Source organism: Peromyscus leucopus, chromosome 17, assembly GCF_004664715.2.
Source record: "Peromyscus leucopus breed LL Stock chromosome 17, UCI_PerLeu_2.1, whole genome shotgun sequence".
Lineage (NCBI taxonomy): Eukaryota > Metazoa > Chordata > Mammalia > Rodentia > Cricetidae > Peromyscus > Peromyscus leucopus.
Window position 1 is genome coordinate 20759529 of NC_051077.1, and position 21675 is coordinate 20781203.

At 45.4% G+C, this 21675-nt stretch overlaps 1 protein-coding gene across 7 annotated transcripts in view; it reads right to left on the minus strand.

Moving 5' to 3' along the window:
• Rbpms (RNA binding protein, mRNA processing factor) overlaps positions 1 to 21675 on the minus strand; it is a 159069-nt gene that overhangs the window by 106977 nt on the left and 30417 nt on the right. Inside the window, exon 1 of one of the 7 annotated variants that reach the window (XM_037211685.1) lies at positions 7068 to 7185. The exons of the other annotated variants lie outside the window; for them this stretch is intronic. Within the exon in view, the coding sequence (XP_037067580.1) occupies positions 7068 to 7103 (36 nt within the window). The 5' untranslated portion in view covers positions 7104 to 7185. Of the gene's footprint in view, positions 1 to 7067; positions 7186 to 21675 lie in introns of those variants that run through there. 7 annotated transcript variants of the gene reach the window in all.

The window sequence follows — 21675 nt, forward strand, 5'->3', positions numbered from 1 at the left end:
TAGAATAATGCTCTCACTGGCTTCTCTGGTCCTTGGAAGATGGGAGAGACTTGAGCAATTATTAATGATTTTAAAAAACAAACAGGCTACATGCCTCCCTGCAGAAAACCTGCCTCCCAGGCCTGTGTAAACGTCTCCAGCCTCTCACTCCTTCTGCTTCTTCACAGAGTATCCATCACCAGCAGACAGTCTCCTGCTGGGAAACATCAGGATGGTGGCAGTTTTCCCTGAGAAAGACACTAGACCCATTCACACTTCCAGAGCCTGAAACAATGTGAGGTATTTCCAAAGAGAAAACTGCTCGAAAGGGGGAAAGATCGTAATCTGCATCTATCAAAATCTCAACTCAGTTCCTGGGCAAAACATTCTGGCTTTGCTTGACAGACAACCTTCACATGACCTATATCAAAAAACCCCCCCTCCACAGTGAAAGACAGCGCAGCCCTGCCTAATCAGCAACAGCCCTCGAGTACAGACCCTGTGCCGACAGCTGAAGAATTCCTGATATGCATCCTTCCATACATGAGGTTCGCTATAAGCAGGGGCAGCCAATGGCAGAACATAAGCCAGAGATCTGAGGGGATCTGGGGGGGGGGGGGGAGAATGCAAACACAATCTTTCCTGCTAAGGGCACCGAGATGGCGGGTGGAGTCCAAAGACACAGGTCTGCACTGTGAAAAGCCTCTGCTACAAACCATGGGAGAAGAAAGGAAGAAAACAAAAACGGACGGAACGGTGGTCTACACCAGGTAGGTGTGCACACTTGTGAGCCCAGCACTGGGAAAGCGGATGCAGGGAAATCAGCATGAACATGGGACCAGCGTGGGCTAGACAGCCAAGGCCAGAGTGAGACTCAGTCTTGCAACCCGAACAGGCTGGAGAGACGGCTCAGTGGTCACCAGCACCTGTTGCTCTTCCAGAGGAGCTCGATCTGGTTCCCAGCACCCATGCGGTCTCCAGCTGGGGGGATCTCAGGCCCTACTTTGACCACCACCATGGGCCCAGGGACACACATTTTGCATGCATATATATGCAGGCAAAACATCCATACATATAAATCTTTCTGAAGAAAGAAAGACAGCGAGGAGGGCCTAGGGGAAAAGAATCTGCTCTGCCTTGTCATCTAGGGCCTGTTCGAAAAGCCCTGCTTATTTTGGCATGCAAATGATTATTCTACCTCTGGGGTTGTAAGACAATCTGCGTGTTGTTGTTTTTCAGCTTCATTTTTATTCAGTGTAGGTGGGTGCTTTATGCCCTAGAACTAGAGTTACAGACATCTGGGAGGCGCCATGTGGGTGCTGGGAATCAAACCAGAGTCCTCTGGAAGTGTAGCCAGTGCTCTTAACCGCTGAGCCAACTCTCTAGCTCCCCCTCCTCCCAATCTGTGTATTTTTAAGTACTAAGATATGCTTTAAGCAAATGAGAAATAAAATAAAAAATATAAAGTATTGGCTACGTTGTCTGCTTTTCAATCGTGAAGCTCTGGAAAAGCAAGAGTTTACATGATGTCTCCCTGTCCCACACCTCCAGCCTGAACTGGGCAGAGGCCACCACCAAAGCAGCCATTTGCTTTAACCTCAGGAACACCCAGCCACAACACAGGTGTGCAAATGTGTGCTCACACCCTCAGGTCCCTTCCACCAAAGCTACTTCCCCATCTTCACCTCAAAGTCCAGTTCTGGGCTGAGGGAGCAGAGCAGACACATCAGGTTAAAACAGCTGTAACTAAGTCTACCTGACAGGAAACGGTAAATCCAAAGTCCATCCAAGCCCACTCCATGCTGGTGTAATCAGCCAGCATGCAAGGGATTACATATTCTGCCTTTAGGAAGACACTGTTTCCTTTTTTGAGACAAGAGATCCCAAGCTAGCCTTGCATTCCCCATATAGCCAAGAAGAATGACCTTCTGGTCCTCTACTTCCACCTGGGACTACAGGCATGAGCCAACATGCCTGGTTTTAAGTAGTGGGGATCTAAATGATAGCTTCAGATAGCAAAATGCCAGCCTTTAATCCCAGCACTCAATAGGCAGAGACAGGCAGATCTCTGAGTTTGAGGCCAGCCTGATCTACAGAGTGAGTCTCAGGCCAGTCAAAGCTAAACAGTAAGACACTGTCACCCTGCTCCTCGATTTTAAAGTATCTAAGTATAGCAATATAAATTTACATACTTCTGCCAAGTACAAATTTAAAATCCATTTTCCTACCCCTCCTTTGGAGAGGAAAGTTTCTTGGGAGAAGGAATTTATTTTGCTGTGGCAACCTGTCTTCCATCTGTGTCCTCCGTAATACCTCTCCTTGTTTAAAAGAAAGATAAACTGTCCCTTTAGAAAGGGTCAGAGCCCAGTCTCTAAACAGGACATCCTAGTTGACGTGAAGGGTAACTAAAAGTAAATTGCAATTTTTCATCATTTTCTGCTGAAACCAAATCCTACTCATAAAACTGTAGAATCTGGTCCCGAGGGGTTCTTTTTATAACAATGGAAAAGTACTTTGAGGATCAAGGCCTAAGAGACAGACAGGGGAGCAGAAAGCCCCAGACCTGGCCACAAGTGTCAGCTGAGCGGTGACATTCCGCCCATGACTCGCTCAGTGCCAGTGTCCTCGCCCAGGTGGTGACTGCCTGCTCTGGTCTCCAGGTGAGGCGGGTGGCAGGAGGAAGACAGGCTGAAGTGACAACTGAGGGGACCAGGGCAACACTGAAGCTGCTTCAGGACAGCGGGATATGGGACTGAGGCAGGAAAAGATCATGTAGGACAATCTCAAAGAAGAAAAAGTTTACATGAAAGGAAGAACATATTGGAGTTCCCTGTATTTAAAAAAAAAAAAAAAAGTCATTTAAAGATCTAAAAAGTTGCTGGGAGATGGTGGCGCCCGCCTTTTATCCCATCACTAGGGAGGCGGATCGCTGAGTTTCTGAGGCCAGCCTGGTCTACAGGACAGCCAGAGCTACACAGAGAAACCCTGTCTCGAAAAAACAAATAAAGAAGAAATCTATAAAGCTTGTTTATTTCCCGTTTTCCCACTCTCTTTCATCTCCACTTCGACACAGCACAATGGGAGGTGGTGTCAGCAAATTAAAAACCCAGTAAAACTAAAAGCAGTGGAATTAGCACTGCTGCTGGCTGCCGAACACCCTGGCAGCAGCCACTACCTGTCCTCAGCATTCCCAGCTACAGGGTATAAAGAGCCGAATCCCCACACTTCTAAGCCTTAGTACCAGGCAGGCAAGCGAGCCAGGCTGACTCGCAGAAGAAACTGAAGCTTTCCTATGGTCGGTCTTAGGTAGTTCTGCTGAACATAATACAGATCAAATAAACATTCTACCAAGCATTTTGCTTCATGCACCATTTATTTCATCCTAACCCCACGTAGGTAGTAATCAAACTTATGTTTCTGTCCTTGTTTTAAAGATAAAGAAACAGCCAGAAAGTAACGGAGCCAAGATAGGAACCTTGGACAAGATCTGGCTGCAGAGTCTGGAATCCTCGCTGGCTTCATCTGTCCCGCCCGCACTCTGGACACTTCTCCAAGGCCTTCTGAAGCGTCGTCACACACCGCCTTCTTTTTCTCTGTGTTCTATTTCCATGTGCAGAGTCTAGCACTAGATACAACAGACGCCTCCTTCACTTCAGAGGCAACAACCTAACCGAGGAGAGGGAACCGGCTGGGAGCTGCTTTTAACAGAAGTAATACTGGCAATGTTGGCACACGCCTTTGATCCCAGCATCTGGAAGGCAGGTGGGTCTCTGTGAGTGAAGCCTGCCGGTCTACAGAGCAGGTTCCAGGACAGACAGGGCTAGAGAGAGACCCCATTCAAAACAAGAAGTATTGAAAACAAATGAGAAGTGCGGGCCCTCAAGCCAATGGAAGGAAAGTCACAGGAGTTAATCACAGAGACTGTATCACCTTGCAGTCAAGCTGTGGAATTTCTACCTCAAGTTATATGGTACATCCAAATATGAGCACATGGGAACTTCATGCAAGCTAAACGTTACAGGAAAAAGTCCCAGGCACAGAGGTTACTTTTCTAGTACTTGCCCAACATGCACGAAGTTCAATTCTAGCACTTTAACGAATGGAAAATAACTATACAAACACTGTCTGGAATTAAACACCAGTTTAATTTCTGCAGGAGGTCTTGCAGTCAGTTGTCAAGCATCTTACTTTGCTGATTGCTCTGAGAAGCATGCATTTTCACAGGAAAGAAAAAAAAATCAGGAATTTTGCCTGACTATACACTTCTGAGACAAGAAAGTGGATGGACCAAGAGGCTTTAGAAAGCTCCTGTTTATATGAGAGCTGTTTACAATCCATCATTAAAAAACAAAACAAAACAAAAAACCTTTACAAATGAAGTATATGATAGTTACATTAACAGTAGTGTTTGGAAATTCCCACCTCTCTTAAGTACCATATAGCATTTTCCTAAAAAAGAAAAAGTAACTTGAGGGCTGGAGATGTAACTCAGTACAGTGCTAGCCAAGCACGCACAAAACCCCGGGTTCAATTCCCGCCACTGTAGAAACTGGGCATTGGTTGGCCTACGCCTGTTTATTCCAGCACGTTTGGGGCAAACCTGGAGATCCTATTTCAAAATGAAAGAAAAAACAAACAAAAAGCAGTCTAACGGTCACTGTTGGGAGTGGAGCACGGCACATGTAGTTCCCTATACCGACACGATAAAAGCATGTAGCTCAATGAAAGGTGGATTTTCTTCCTGTGTTTTATTCTTGTAGCCCTGCTTGTGGCAGAGCTGGAGTTCAAACCCAGGTTGTCCTTGTGCGTGCTAGGCAAGCCTTCTCCACCACTGAGCTACATCCAGGCCATGTGATCTTAAAAGTAACTATGTATCCTTACAAAGCTTTTCCTGAATTAAGTTCCTCCACAACTGCCAAAGAAGAAGAAAATACTTTCTAGGGAAGCTGGATTTGGTGGTTTATAGTCCCAATGGCTACATAATAGGCTTTCTCGCCCCAACTCTGATGAGAAACCACAATTCAAACATCTCATAGACTTCAGTCTCAACTGCCCATTTCCTACAATATTTATTCTTCTAATTTCACAAACGAAGGAATTTCGTTTAGACATAATAGTCTAAACTCCCAGGCTGATGAGGACAGGGACTGTATTGCTCTGTTCTGGCCTATGCGGTGGACAGAAGTGATTATCTGTAACTTTTAGGCTCTGTGTGGAAAGCAAATGTTCCTCTCCTCTTTCCTGTTGAGTACAACATGACCACGGTAACTGAGGAGCACAAGATGACAACAACCTGTTGAAGACAGCAGAGCATCAAAATGGGAAATCAACAGCCACGCTTGGCAGCTCTCACCTGTAATCCCAGCACTTGGGAGATGGAGGCAAAGGGCCAGGATTCAGGAGTTCAAACACCCACTGCTATACAGCAAGTGTGAGGTAGGCCTGAGCTACCCAAGACCATACTTTAAAAAAAAAAAAAAAGAGGACTGGGCAATGGCTCAATGGGTAATATATCTGATTAGCAAGCATGAGGACCTTAGTCTGGATCCCCAAGCACCCACATAAAAGCCTAACAGGGTGGCCGCACCTGTAATCCTAGTCCTGGGGAGTGGTTTATAGTCCACATTTTTTCTGCTCCTGTGCCCAAGTTCATACATACGTGCATATGCTCACCAGGTTTGAATACTATAACTGCCATCTCAACATTTAACTCATCGTGAGTGATAAGTGAGAATTAATCAGCTCGTATTAAACCTTAACATACAGGTCTGGCAACACGATTCAGTGGGTAAAGGTGCTTGCTGCCAAGGTCCACTACCTGAGTGTGATCCCTGTCACCCACGCAGTAAGAGAGAGAACGGATCTCTGACCTCTGAAAACAAGTCCTTTCAGTTTTTGATCCTGCTTCCATTTCCAGGTGATAGGTAGCTCTAGAAGACTGCTGGATTACATGGTAATCATTTCTGGGTTGTTGTTGGTGGTGGTTTTTTTTGAGGAACCATCATAATCTTTTCAAACCAACTTGCCCCATTTTGCATTCCCATCAACAATACACAAGGGTTCCTGGGGTTTTCTTTCTACTCCAACACTTCTTAAAAAAAAAAAATCAGTAGCCATAATCACTAGTGCTTGACAATCATAATGATCAAATAGTTTTTGAGCAACTGGGGGTGTACAAATGTGAGGTGTTGAGTAGCTAACCAAGAGTTTACTTTTTTTCTAGGCACTCCCTACACAACTGTAGGCTTTCTTTACAGTGGATCTAGTGCCGAGTACTATATTCACTCTTCATTCTCAGTCGCCTGCCCTGAGGATTTTCGGCCTGGGTTTTAAAAAAAAGAAAGAAAAGTGTGCTATGGCCATGGAAAGTGTAGACAGACCCCAAACTTGGCAGAACTATTAGAAAAAAAAAGCTAAGTTCAGGAAAACAGACTGTAGACAACGCATTACTCATGTCACAAGAGTTTACACATAACAGGTGTAGAAGTACTGAGACGTTCCTTGCCCATTAATGGAAATGCTCCTGAGACTACAGTCAGGAAGATAGATAAGGTGGTGTCTTCCCTGATTCACCCCGCACCCCCCTCCCCCGTCCCTTTCTTTGTTACATTTTCTTCCTTTTAACTCTGAAAGATAAAACCTCCAGAAAATTAAGAAGAAAAAAAAACCGTTTGGAAAGCCTTGGTGCCAGCAGCATGTCTTGCTCCTGAAGCAGTCTGTCTCCTAATACTAGAAGTAATTTTATAATCTGGTTCCTCTCGACAGCACACTTTTAAGAGAATCTGGGAGAACCGGACAGAAAAGCAAGGGAACCGTTTTTGACCTCGGTACATACAGTGGCTAACAATGCTAGGCAATGTGTTCTGGGTCTCCGTGCACCCCATTTCTCTCTGGTCATGCAGGCGATATTAAGCTAGAGTATGAAAGAAGCATCCAGACTCCTTGCTACCGAGACCCAGAGAGGTGGAGAACGACGGCTTTCCAACTTTGAGCCTTGCTTTGTGGCTCATGCCCTCCCCTAACTCCCGCTCTTCCGCGGCCATCTCCACAGCGTGGGTCTGCGCGGCCTCGGTCCCGTTTCTGCCAACCTTCAAGTCCTGCAGCCTTGCCCACGACATCCCCATCCCCTCATCGGCCTGGAAGGCTTTCCTGTTTGGTCACAGCGGGTCAGTTCTCCTAGGGGCTCTCATCTTAAAGCTGTAGTTTTTCTCTTGCTCCGGCCCCTGGCTGCAGGGGGAGCTTCTTCCGCCGCACGGACCGGAAGCGGAAGCCTGGGGCAGCTGCTACACTTCCGGCACAGCCTCAGAGGCAGCCATCGCTGACAAGGCAGGCCAACATCTCTGGTAGAACAAACACATGAGGCTAAAGCCGTGTACCATGTCTCACTTCCTCCCATGAGTTAGGGGTGGCTGCGCTTACAGGAGAAGGCCAGGGGAAGCCTTGGTGGTCAGGTCTCCATGCGGGCGCCATGCTGCCTGTCATGAACCCCATTCCATTGACAAGACCAGTGCTCATAGTCCTAGATGAAGGGTCCTTAAAATGGCTTGAGCAAGCTTTCTCCAGCCAAGTTCCTTACAAACCTGAGGTGATGGCATTCGGGGCGGCTACTGCTATTCTTACCTCCTAGGAATAGTAGTAACCACAGTCGACTTCCTGGTTCCACTTAGCGTTATTCTCCTTGACTACCCAAGAAAGATATAAGAGAAAAATATACGTATGCTCTGTATCTGATCAAGGTTATGGAGACCATCCTAAAATGTGGAAAGAAAACAGAACAAGATAAGCAGTTGGCTCGTACCTTTACTGGCCATATTATTTTTAGAAACATGTTCATTTTCTGTTCTTTTTACCAAAAGCCAAGAGACAATTTGTCAGCAAGAAAAGGCAAAGACAGGAACGAATAGCAATAAATAGCTAAAATTATACTCCAGACAAAAATTGCATAACAGATAAATCAACTCCTATGTTTAAAAAAATAGTTCTCCAAAAGGGGAAAAAAAAAGGACTGAAACAGAGTTGAATACAAAACTCATCTGAAGTACGCATGTTTTCCCAAATGTCAACCTGATAAAATCAATTTTAATGTTTTGACCTATAATCCGGACAACTCCAGGTCAAATTGCTACACATATCATGACAAGGGAGTACAAATATTTAAAGGCTCATTATTTATTCAGTTACATTTATGAAGCAAGCGCCTACGCACAAGGACCTCTGTTAGTACAAATCCAGTTCTGTGAATTCAACATGGTGAATTACAAAAAGAAGACACAAGCAAACTGTAGCTGTGTGGAAGACTGGCAAGGCATCAACAAGCTCTGGCCCACCACAATCCCCCAGCCTCAGACAAGCATAAAAGGACATGACTGAGAGAAAGTACTACTACTGTAGACCTAATGGACCATGATAGAGCCAACTGGCCTTATTTAAAAGAGAGGTTGTACTGAGGAAAAAAGAAAAATTCCACCAGTGATGGTGGCACACTCCTTTAATCTCAGCACTTGGGAGGCAGAGCCAAAAGGATCTCTGTGAATTCGAGGCCAGCCTGGTCTACAGAGTGAGATCCAGGACAGGCACCAAAGCTACACAGAAAAACCCTGTCTCGAGAAAACCAAAAGAAATATTCCATCTAAGTAAGGGCTGTCAGAGAAAAGCTGGAGACCCAATGAAGAGAGAGTTATCAGGTCAATTAAGTAACTGAAAAGTATGACACACAACTTATTAGGAAACCAGTAAGTAAAGATGCTTGCTACCAAGTCTGACTGACAACCTAGTGTGACCCCTGAAACCAGGTGATGGAAGAAAAAAACACAATCCTACAAGACTCACATACACAAGGTGTCGCCTAGATTGGAAATGACTAGCTTTGCAACTCCCAAGACCAGATGGATGATGGGTGTCTTTGGAAATCCACCCCTCAGCAAGGGTTTCAAGACCTCTTCATTTTCTGTCATTTATCCTAGCAGGGACTGCAAATTCCTTGAGACCTTGATGGTCACCTAAACCAAAAGAACATTTAGTTTTTAGTTGGTAGTTCCATGGGTTTCTGCAAACTCACCAACAAAAGGAAAAGGAAAAACAAAAACAAAAAGCCTAAGAGAACTAAACAGCATATACACATATCATGATGGGTCAATTAGGATTTTTAGAAATGTTAGCAGAAACAAAAACTGTCTTATTTTTGTTCCCAGTAGGAACAAAAGATGACCAGCTCCCTTTTCCTATTCTCACATACAGTCTTTGGTATGTATGCCTTATGTCCTAGGTGGAAATGAAAAAGATTCCACTCCTGCTACTGGGCTTAACATCACAGAATTTCAGAACATAACGCTTTCTCAGAGACCTTTTTGCAGGCTAGACAGGTAAACTGACTCAGAGCTCTAAGGAGGCTGTCACTGTTCATCCCTGCAGACTTTGTCATTTTAAAATACAGACAAAATGTAAGCTTACACTGCTTAAAAGCCATGGCCCTAGTTTGGCCCTGCAATTAGTGATTTATTCAATCATTTTATGCTAGCGATAACTTAGTTATCACTTAGAACATATATATGCAATAAAGACATAATCTGGAATTCAAGCCATGTACCTTAGTCAATATGTCAGAAGTTAATCAGTTTCTTCCATACACTAGACAATTGATCAGATCCTGTGCATAATGTGTGTATATATTTTTATAGACATAGATATACAATCATCCCAATGAACCTGACATTGTAAGTGTTCCCACCCAACAGCTAAAGGTAAATAATGAGGCTGTGTGCCCAGAGCCTATCCTTCAAAGTATGGGTTTAAACCTAGGCTGAGTGACTGCAAATCCTTTGTTCTCTTTACTGGCCTGGGCCACTTGAAGCAATGTCTCACAGTTCTTCAAAACTGCTCCAGGTCTCCAAGACCCCATTTCACGTGTGTTTGAAAAGGTACAGGAGGGAACGCTTCACTGCTAAGAGCCAAGGGCTTCAGGCCCTTGACCTACTGGTTCAAACAATCCTAGAACAAAGAGCTATTCTTAGACGGGTATCAGCAAATCTTAGTAAGTCTTACGGAATTAGTTTTTCATAAATTATTACCCTTAAAAGTCATAGGACAATGTTCAGGTGGATAACTTATAAATTATCCCAAATGTTGTATAAATACCCTAGAAAGAAAAAAATGCACCTACAGAAAAAAAAAAGGGATAGTTCCAAAATCAAAATAGAAAATACTCTATTTTGCTTCCCTTGAGGGTATTTATTTGTTCCAGAATTAAGTGGCCATTGGAAGATAAATTTTTTCAACATTCTGTTAAGTCATCTTAAATTAGGCCCCGGAAAGAAATGGAATCTCTTTTAGTAATGACTTGTTTTCTTTGAAAGTTCATGTTTGGGTCAGCCAAGTTTTAACGGTAAAATTATATTGCTTGTGTTGTTCGTCAAGTGGGGAGGGGGAGCCGCTGGCTGTTTGAATCAACTGCAGGACGGCTTATCTGGCTGCTATACTTGAAAGGGGTCTATTCTTAGGCAAAAGTCATCATGGTTTGAGAAAAGGCTTGCCCAGGGTTTTTTATTGGAGAGTCTATATAGAAGACTCAAGGACAGGTCAGTTCTCCAACAAAGGGATGTTTCCAGAGTCAATCAAATATCTAAATTAAAAGAATTTCCTTTTGTTATCTTATGCTGCAAGTGAGGAAGCCAGCTGTAGTGTGTGTGTGTGTGTGTGTGTGTGTGTGTGTGTGTGTGTGTGTATTTTTTGCTTTTGAGACAGTCTTGCCGTATAGCCCAAACTGGCCTATAACTAACTCTCTATCCCCTGCTCCAGCCTCCCAAATGCAGGGATTTCTGGTGTGTTCCTCCACTTTCTTCTAATGCAGCCACCCTCATGGGGCCATCGCCGTAATGAGAAGGACTCCACTCCAGAAAGGACAGTAAGTAGTGTCCCATGGCACTATGGAGTCCTCTGTGACTGTATTTAGTTAGCAGAGCACAGGGTGAGACGTTCTGCTTAAAGGTAAAACAGAAAAAAAGAGTGAGACCCAGGGCCAGCTTTCCTGCCGTTTGCCATCGAACAGAAAAGTTACAACAAGCATCTTATCACAAAATGAGGTGGAAAGTTACATGTTTGCTCTTGTCCGTTTATTTAAACAACAGAATTACTTCAAACTAAAATCCCAGCAATTGGAAGCAGAGCCTTGGAAACTGAGTTGTCCCCTTCCCAAGCAGGAGAGCCAAGGTGCTCCTGCTCTCCACCTGAACACACTGCGCACCCACATCCCACCCTGCAGGCACGGGTCAACTAAAGCTCAGCAAGTTCAGAGTCCACCCCTGCACTCCACGCCTCTCACTCACGGTCAGGTGCTGGTTGAGACTATTAAAGCGCACTTCTAAATACCATAACCCACGCTAAAATTCACACAAATGATATATCCTACTATAATAGAATACATGTTGTATATTGGTACATAAGTTCTCTTTTCACTGCCCTTACCAAGCAAGAAATAGGCTTGCTCTGTCGCTAAACTTCAGCAGCTTGCATAGTGTTCTAACACATGAGACAGAGTGTTTGTAAAAGAAGTGAATGATAAGCTATTTTAAAATGAAATGCGCTGGGTGGTTGTGGCGCACGCCTTTAATCCCAGCACTCGGGAGGCAGAGCCAGGAGGAGCTCTGTGAGTTCGAGGCCAGCCTGGGCTACAGAGTGAGTTCCAGGAAAGGCGTAAAGCGACAGAGAAATCCTGTCTTGAACCCTCCCCCCAAAAAACCCCCCCAAAACTCCCCCCCCAAAAAAAAACCAAAAAGCAAACAAGCAAACAAACAAACCCGAAATGCATATAGCTCTTCCATCCATACTTAGGTAAACAACCATGCTGGCCTGGAGGACAAACTACTGAACACGGTACTGGTAAACATGCCTCACATGTAAGAGAGTTAAATAAATGGCCACTCCGTCTTTACAGTTAGTGACTGAGACCAGCCACTAGGGGCGCCACTCTTCATACAGCACATTAAGTATCCCGTTACTGCATTTTTGTTCTTTGATAGACTTCGTACAGGACTTTAGGGGTCAGAGTTACTGAGTAACTCACTAAAGACTGGTTTCTTTAGAAGATCTGAAAACTGCTCCCAAATACATTTTCCCGTCACGCACAATTAAGCCCCTGCATTCATCATGAAAGCACCTTTCCCACATTATAGAAAAGCATCAAGACACACAACTCCATTTGTTTCCAGCAGCGGTCAAGTCTACAGGATGATTTTCTCCCGTGTTGCCAACTTACATTATTTCAGATATTTTTTTTTAGATTTGCCAAGCTTATGTGTATACTCTGTATCTACACAACTATAATCAAAAGTATGTTTAATTTTTCTCCAGCACTGGGGGGGGGGGGTCACATCCAGTCTTGGCATGTGCTAAAGAAGCGTCCTGATAAGCTACAACCCTCCTCTTTTTCCTGAGATGGGCGGCTCACTATATCACCCCAGGCTAATGTTAAAGGCTTAGACGCCATCACTCCAGACCATGCTTTGAACAGTCACCGACTACAGGCATGGTCTCGGATTCCTTCCTAAGTTAAAAGTTACAGCAGCTTGGGTATTCAATTATTAAATTACTAATACTTACTTTCTCCTCTCCCTCCTTCACGTTAAACCTAGCACTAACATCACAAAGTGGCAGACATTTTGAAAACAGAGGGCAGTAACAAACGTGCATGTCGTTTTCAACATGGAATCTAGAGATAACATGCTGTATGCTGGGCCACAAATTTTCACATCTGCAGCCACCACCAATAATCCAAAGCACAAAAGGGAGGAAACCAGCTGCCAGAGGCATTTCACATCTGCCCTCATGGGGTGAACCTTTGATATAAAATAAGATGACTGAGTGTTTTTATATTCTGTTGCAAAAACTTTGGGCTGTGTGTTTATCATCCACTGGGGTGGTTAAGGATTCTGGCATGTCATTATCCAAATTGTTCTTTTTTTTTTTTTTTTTTTTTTTAAGGGGAAAACTAGCTTTCAGGAGGTCAGGGTTTCACTGCTTTCAATTGAGGCAAGCACAAGGAAATACTGTAAAAGGAAGCTTCCTAGATACAAGCTGTGTGTCTGAGTACAGGGTCCCCTACAGAGAATGAGGACTTGAGTCCCATTCGCCCACCACCATGTGCCCTCCATGTCGTCACTGACACAGACCCTCAGCTCTCACTCCAGCTCCAGGGACCTCTCTTCTTTTTCTGCAAAGGGAAATAAGGCATTGAATTTTTTTCAGATCTAAGATAGGATGATCATTATGACTTTCACAGGGTATTTGTGGCAGACAGACAAAAGGCATTAAGGAAAACTACACGCTTGATAGTTTGGTAAAAATCACTGCATTCGATTTGCTTTAAAAGAAGGGAACAAACGTCCTAAATGTTACAAATCAAGGCTACCAAAGGTGAGTTCCCTGCCTTCTCTCCTCCAAAGCTTGCTGGGGCTACTGAGAAAAACATGTTGGGCTCAGCCAGGAGGTGGTGGCTCACACCTTTAACCCCAGCACTCAGGAGGCACCGCCAGGAGGATCTCTGTGAGTTCGAGGCCAGCCTGGTCTACAGAGCGAGATCCAGGACAGGCACCAAAACTACACAGAGAAACCCTGTCTCAAAAAACTAAAAAAAAAAAAGTGGTCTCAACAAGAGGTTTTCAACTATATTAAATCATGAGAATGTACAGAGGATTCCCTGCCCCACCCCCTCAAAGCCCACAGTACAGGTCAAGATGTAGAACCCTCAGCTCCTTTTCCAGCACCACGTCTGCCTACACACCACCATGCCCCACCACAATAATGGACTAACCCTCTGAACTGTAAGCCGCATCCTCAATTAAACGTTTCCCTTTATAAGAGTTGCCGTGATCATGGTATCTCTTCACAGCAATAGAAATCTTCACTAAGACAAAGCCCTATGAAAATCTGCACTTCTTAGCCAGGGCATGAGGGCACACACCTGTAATCTCAGAGAGTCAGGAGGCAGACCCAAAGGGAGAGGGGTCTGGGGCCGGCAGGGCAACGTAGCAAGTCACTGTCTCAAAATACAAAATGGAGACATACACTTTCCTAGCAACCTCCGGCCCTGCAAGAAGAGGCCCACGCTGTGATGTAAACTTGGAACATGCAGAATCAACTCAGTCTCTCAACAGTAATACTGCTCCGCATCACTACGTAGCGGGATGGTTTAGCGCGCATGCTCAGTCCTCCAGCACAGACTCAGTGGTCTCCACGCACTGACGCCAATTTCCCCAGCCCCTGAAAGTCTACAGACGAGGAAGCAGAGGCACCAAACGGGAGACTCACATCTCCAAAGTCGTCGAGTCAGAATCTGAATCCTGGCCTTTCACCCCCACACCCCACGTGTTTAAACTACGGCTGGCAAACTCTCCTCGCACCTGACTCTGCGCTGGGTGATCAAAGATGCTGAAGACAAATCCGTGGTTTGTAGGCAGTGGAGTCTGCCAAATCTATAAAAATAATTACAGCAGGGATACGTGGGCTGCAACAAAGGCCTTTAAAACTCACTATGGAAACGGGGAGGCTGCCCGAGTTCAGGAAGGCCCCATTCTGACCTGGGTACTGAAAGATGAGCAGGCATTTCTGGAGTGAAGAAAGGAAAGGGCATTATGGGATGTGCCAGGTGCACAGGGGTGAATGAGTTCGGGGAATTCAGGGGGGGAGGGGGAGCGATACACCTGAACAGAACAACTGGACTCCTTTTCTATCGATTCCTATTTGGCTACTGGCGCCGACACAACACAGTCTGCCCCTGAACGGATTAACACCTGAGTCTGAGAGAGGTTTGGTTTAGGTTCATCCCTTCGATGGTCACTTCAGGCAGATTTTAAAATGCAAAATAATTCCGTGCGAGCAAAAGTTGTTAAGTATAGATGGTCGGAGCTTGGTCCTGCCTCAGCTGAATGTACCAGGCTTTGCTGACTCCTCAAGGGAAGCCTTACCTTTTCAAAGGAGGGTATTGGGCGCGCTCGGGTGTGTGGTGTGTGTGTGTGTGTGTGTGTGTGTGTGTGGTGTGGGAGAGGGATGAGAGGGGCATCTGCGGTTGGTATGTAAAATGAATAAAACATGTCTTAATAAAGAAAAATTAAAATTAAAAAAAGAAAGAAAGAAAGAAAAAAAAAGAATAGATGGTCCCAGGTTTGGGTTCCTCAGTACATAGCCCCTCTGCTAATTCAAGAAGCTTTGTGTAATAAACCAACCCCCTGGGTTTCAGAGCCAAGAGAGCACACACAAGCAGACCAGCGGTAAATTATTTTCCTGATCAACTGTACATACTCTAAAGCCTAAGTCTGTGACCCTTAGAGGGTTAGGAATTAACAACGGAGATCCAGCAGGGGTCTCAACAGATTCTCCAAGATATCCATGTCCCCCACCCCAAACAACAACAACAAACCAACGAACACTTTGATCCCAGCACTCCGGAGGCCCGCCTGGTGGGTCTGTTGTGATCTTGCTTTTTAAACAGGCTGGAACTGAAACCTCCATGTAACTTATCGTAACTTATACCCAGAGAAAGCCTTAGAATGGGGTGGGGGTGAGGGTAATCACTACCAACAAAATGTGCAAGCCCTCCCCCCAACGGGCTCTAAAGCACACTGGAAACCATTTCAAAACACTTTAGCCTCCTAAGTGGTTCGAAGCAGGCTCTTGAGTTCAGTCAGTGCATAGGTGGCAGCCAGGAGGCAGACAGGCCGGAGGCGGATCTCCTGTGAGTTCGCTCACAGCGTCCAGCCTGGCTATAGAGTAAGATCCAGGACAGCCAGGGTTGTTACACACAGAAACTCTGTCTCAAGAAAACAAAACAAAACAAAAAACAAGAAAAAAAGGAAGGAAAGGAAGGAAGGAAGGAAGGAAGGAAAGAAAGAAGGAAAAAGAAAGAAGAAAAGGAAAGAAAAGAAAAGAAAGAAATAAGACCTTTTAGATGGCTCAACAGCTAAGAAACTTTGCACATCCAGATGACCCGGGTTCAATTTTTAGCACCCTCCTGACAGCTCAGAGCCATCTGTAACTGTAGTTCCAGGGGATCTGGTGCCCTCTTCTGGCCGCCAAAGGCAACAGACATATATGCTGGCAAAAAAATTCATACATAAAAATAAAAGGTTTTGCTGGATATGGGGGCACACAGTTAATCCCAGCTCTCAGGAGGCAGAGGCAGGCAGATCAAGTTCAAGGCCAGTCTGGTCTACAGAGTGAGTTCCAGGACAGTAAGAGCTCTGTAGAGACTGTCTCAAAACACCTAGACCAGATAGATTAGATAGATTAGATAAGATTAGATAGATAGACAGACACACGCAGACACACACACACACACACACACACACACACACACACAACACAACAACTTATTGTAGGTGGAAAGCCTGTAATCCTAGCACTGGTAGGCAGAGGCAGGTGGATCTCTTTGAGTCTGAGGCCAGACAGAACTATTAGTGAGATTATGTCTCAAAACAAAACAAAAACAAAAACAAAAAAACACTTGTTTTCCAGCCTTTTAAGGGGCTGGTGATGGGTCAATAATTAAGAGCACTGGGTATTCTTCTTCCAGAGGACGAGGTTAGATTCCCAGCACCTACATGGCAGCTAACTACCACTTGTAACTCCAGTTTTAGGGGACCCTATACCTTTGAGGGCAATGCATGTGCATGGTATAAAGACATGCCTGCAGGCAAAACACTCATATGCATACAATATAAATAACTCTGAGATTGTGTGGTGGTTTTAATGAAAACATCCCCTCATAGGATCACAGGGAGTGGCACTATTAGAAGGTGTGGCCTTGTTGGAGGAAAGTGTGACCCTGGGGGTGGACTTTGAAATTTCAAATGCTCAAGTCAGGCCCAGTGTCACTCTGTCTTCCTGCTGCCTGAGGATCCGGATATAGAACTCTCAGCTCCTTCTCCAGCACCATAATCTACCTGCATGACCCCATGCTTCCCGCCATGCTGATAATGGATTAAGCCTCTGAACTACAGCCAGCCCCAGTTAAATGCTTTTCTTTATAGGAGCGGTCATAATGTTTTTGTTTGTTTTGTTTTGTTTTTTTTCTTTTTGGTTTTTCGAGACAGGGTTTCTCTGTGTAGCTTTGCGCCTTTCCTGGAACTCTGGTTTTGGTTTTTTGAGACAAGGTTTCTCTGTGTAATTTTGGTGCCTGTCCCTGGATCTCGCTCTGTAGACCGGGCTGGCCTCGAACTCACAGAGATCCACCTGCCTCTGCCTCCCAAGTACTGGGATTAAAGACGTGTACCACCACTGCCCAGCCAGTCATGGTGTTTATTAACAGCAACAGAAACTCTAACTAAGACAGCACCTATAGGTTCATATTTGTGTATCTGGTCCCCAGTTGGTGGAACTGTTTGGGAAGGATTAGATGGTATGGCCTTGTTGGAGGAGGTGTTCCTGGGGGTGGGTTTCAAAAGCCCACACCAGGCACAGTGTCTGTCTCTATCTACAGATCAGGATGTAAAGATCTCAGCTACTTCTCCAGCACCATGTCTTCCTGCTGCCATTCCCCTTACCATGATAATAATAGACTAATCCTCTGAAACTGTGAGCCAGCCCCAGTTAAATGCTTTCTTTTAAAAGAGTTGCCTGGTCATGGTGTCTCTTCCCAGCAGCAGAGGTAAATCCCCCATGAACATACCTCTTCCACTAAGACTGTGCTGCTTACCTAAGTTTATTCAGGTCTTATTACGAAAGTCTGCCATATACAGGGCTCGAAATGCTCACTATTTACTCAGAAGATAGTGTCCAACCCTCCCCATTTGTAATCAAATTCTCCTTGAAAAAAGCTTTCTCTCCAAACAGGGGGAGAAAGGATGGAGAAATACGGGCAAGCTGGAGCCACAGGCTGGGTACCAATTTTTTTTTCCATCTCATCTTTGAAAGCAAACTTAGAAATACCACACTTCAGTAGAACCCATTTTAATTTTCAGACACAAGATTAAAAAGGATGACTGCCCCTCACCCACAGAGGAAAAAGTGTCACCAAGTGTGAACCCAAGAAGCCTTACTTCACAGTTGGAGTGAGAACCCTGGTGGGGCATGAATGTAGGCCGAACACCTGTCAATATTCAATTTTACATCACCAGCACCCCTACACCGAAGCCCCTGCTTTCCAGGTCCTTGATACCAGCTTGAAAGTAACACCCATGTCAAAGGAATAGGGGCAGAGGGATCCGCCTTGAGTAAGGGAGCCAAGCCCAGCGTGGTTAAGTACACCACTGCTGTGGGCCATGCAGCTCAATGGGAAAACATGAGCTTTACATGAGAAGCCCTGTGCTCACCGAGCAGAGAGAGAGAAAAAGAACAAAAAGATTAAGAAAACGGAATGGGAGGGGTGGAGAGGGAAGGGGGCAAAGGAACTGCCATGGTCGTTAATGAATACCTGGGTCCAGCCTGGGTCCAAGCGATGTGAACCTGGGTGAGTTACCTTCTGAGCTGCTTATTCACCACAAAAGGAGGTCTCCGCTGTGTCTCCTCAGCCTGCTGAAAACTCTGTTTTGGAGCACTATCCGGAACTGAGCAAGTGTTACCCAAATGTGCCGATTTCCACAATTCCCTGTAGCTCTGAACGAGACTGGTGAGGGAAAGCATGTTCAGGGTTACACGTGGCTGTGAAGACAGCTGCTGCCATGCAAACAGTTGATGTGGCAATGGAGGGGAAGGTAGTTTTCTTCCTTCCTTTCTGTTTTGTGTCTCAAGACACGGCTTCTCTATGTAGCCCTGGCTGCCCCAAAACTTGCGCTATAGAGCAGGCTGGCCTCGAACTCAGAAATCTGCCACCACACCCGGCTTAGGAAAGGTATTTTAAAGAAAATCAAGAAACCAATGAGATGAAAAAGCTCTTGGGATATGTGAATGCCTATGCTGTTTGTTAAAACCCTCTGAAGACACCACTTTCTATGAAGAAATAAGAAGTTGATATCATTATTTTATTGTGTGTGTGTGTGTGTGTGTGTGTGTGCGCGCGTGCGCGCACCATGTCTTGAGAGCAGAGGTCAGAGGACAACTTTTGGGAGTTGGTTCTCCCTTCCTCTGTGGGTTCCAGGGACTGAACTGAGGCGGTCAGGCTTGCAGAACAAGCACTTTTACCTGCTGACCGATCTCACTGGCCCGAAGAGTTAATATTTAATAACAGGCTAATGCTGGATGTTTGATTTCAGCTGAAAAAAAATAAAAGAAGCATCAAGTTTGGAAACAGAATGCTTGTGTTTCAAGGACACTGCCAATGAGAGTAATTAGCTACTGAGCATTAATTGCTTCCCCAGTACTTTAAATTACCATAGAGGAGTTGGGCCCACTCGGTGTCAGGACATTTGGAAGTAAAGAGTTATTGCCCCCCCCCCCGCTAGTTTCTTGCATACATATTTCATCACACACAAGACTGCAATGCGTCTTACACAGTAGTATCTCCTTTAAATCATCACAACTCCACCAAGTAGGCACTGACACTCACAAGTGGAAGAAGTGAAGTTTAGAGAGGCTACAAGTTGCCAGTCAGGAGGCGGGAGAGGTGGACACTGCAGGGCTGAGCCCTTAATTCGTTCCCAGCACCCATGTGGCAGCTCACAACTGACCGTAACTCCTGTTCCAGGGGATCCCGGGAGCCCTCCTCTGGCCTCCGGGGGGCACCGAATGCATGCGCTGCACAGACCCAGAAGCAGGCAAAACCACTCACGCACTTTTTCAAGAAGCTATCCAGCTGGTAAGTACAGACACACTAATGTCAGCCTAACCTACAAGAAACTGTAGGTAACTGGGTTATAATGAAGTTTCTGATTTCACAGACACTGGGCTTACAAACTAATTTCTCCACAACGGTCTTCATCTCCATCTCAGCCCTCTTCCAACATCAGTGGCTTCCCACTCCTGACTCCATTATTCAAATTCTATCAGGGAAGGGTCTTTATAATTAAAGATATTTATTGGAATCCAACCATTAATTATATCGTTACTCCTAATTTATACAACAATTAGCCTCCAAGAAACTAAGTAGTTCCCCTCTATGACCCAGGGTTTCATTCTCCGCCTGTTTGGTAGCTACAGTAACCTATGGTCTAAAACTATTAAATGGAAAATTCCAGAAATAAACAAGTCGTAAGTTTTAAATTGCATGTTCTTCTGAGTGTCATGACGAAATCTCACCCAGGATGTGAATCATCCCTTTGTCCCCCGAGCACACTGCCATCTATAACAACCCATCTCTCATCTACAGCCATCAAGTCAGGGTACCAGGATGCTTCAGGCTCTCTTACCTAATGGCCCCAAAAGGAGATATTCCAGGGAAACCAGGAACAGAATCCTTTTCCCGGAAAAGGTCAAATATTTTAGGCACTTTTTTTTCCTAATTGTCATTGCACTAATCTTATCCTAACTGTGAAATAAAGATCGTTGTTCATCTGCCTCAAGGATTAATTAAACAGTAAGTACTGGGGCTAGAGAGATGCTCCGTGGTTAAGGCAGCTCTTTCAGAGGATCGGAGTTGGCTTCCTGCACTGGTCAGCCAGCTCACAACCGCCTGTCACTCCGTCTCCGGAGGATCTGCTAGACATTACACACACACTCTAAATATTGGGGGGGGGGGGGCAGCGCGGCGCAAGGCTTGAGTGCACCTTCCTATACCAGATCCAAATAGAGGTCAGTACCACTGTACCTCCCAAACTGAGCTAAATAAACCTATTTTCTTTGTATTACACATCTTCTGGTCTTAGATTAAACCATGAAAAGGCCAATACAACGGGCACTACCCGCAGTTTTGGATACGCACTGGGCGCCTTGGGACGGACGGACGGACGGACTTCCTGTGGATCAGGGAGGTAACAGCTGGTAGGCAGCAGCCCACACAGGAAACCAGGTGTCAAAGCAAAGCTAATGGGGTGTAAATGCACAGACTACAGAGAGCGTGTGTCTGCATTGTGTGGATGCACAGCCCTAAGCCCCTTGGCACCGCGCTTTCCTCCCCCAAAGGGTCTTCTCTCTTCAAAGCTGATTTATCCACAGCTTGTCTCAGAAGAACCTAGACCAAGCGTAACTTCTCCAGGATTAACAAATCCTTCACCCACCAACTTATCCCACAGATTCTCTGGTCCAGGTGGTCACAGTGGACTTGAGACAAAAGCAGAAATGAAAAGCAGTAAGAAAGGACCAAGACAGGATCGCGGAGGCAGAAACACAGTAGATGGCCCTAAGCTCTGTGACCACACCGAGAAGGAACTCCAGCTTCTCCTCTGTTTCCCCTTTTCACACACCAGTCCTCACCGGGTCCCCTCAGAGGTAGCTAGGCAACCAGGCCCTGCACACACAAAGAAGAAAAGGTGCCAAGCCCGGCCAGACAGGTCTTCAAACAAGTGCAGAATGCAGAACCGGTAACCTATAAATACCCACAAGGTGATGGAAAACAGATAAGGGGCAAGTAGTACAGAGATGTCGGATCCTAGATCTCCAGCAGCGGAAAGTAAAAAGAACCCGTGGAGACACTGTTAGAAAGTGAACTGGTCAAGGAGGCCATCAAGAAACAGCAGGCTTGATTCAGTACCCAAAGTATCCAGCTGAGACCGTGGGAGGCTCCCAGTCTCATGGCGGGGGAGGTCTGAGCAGCGATCTTGTGGGAAACACTTGACTGCTCAGAGACCGGGATCCAGATTCGGGTCCTCAGCCCATATGGATGACTGAGATGAACAG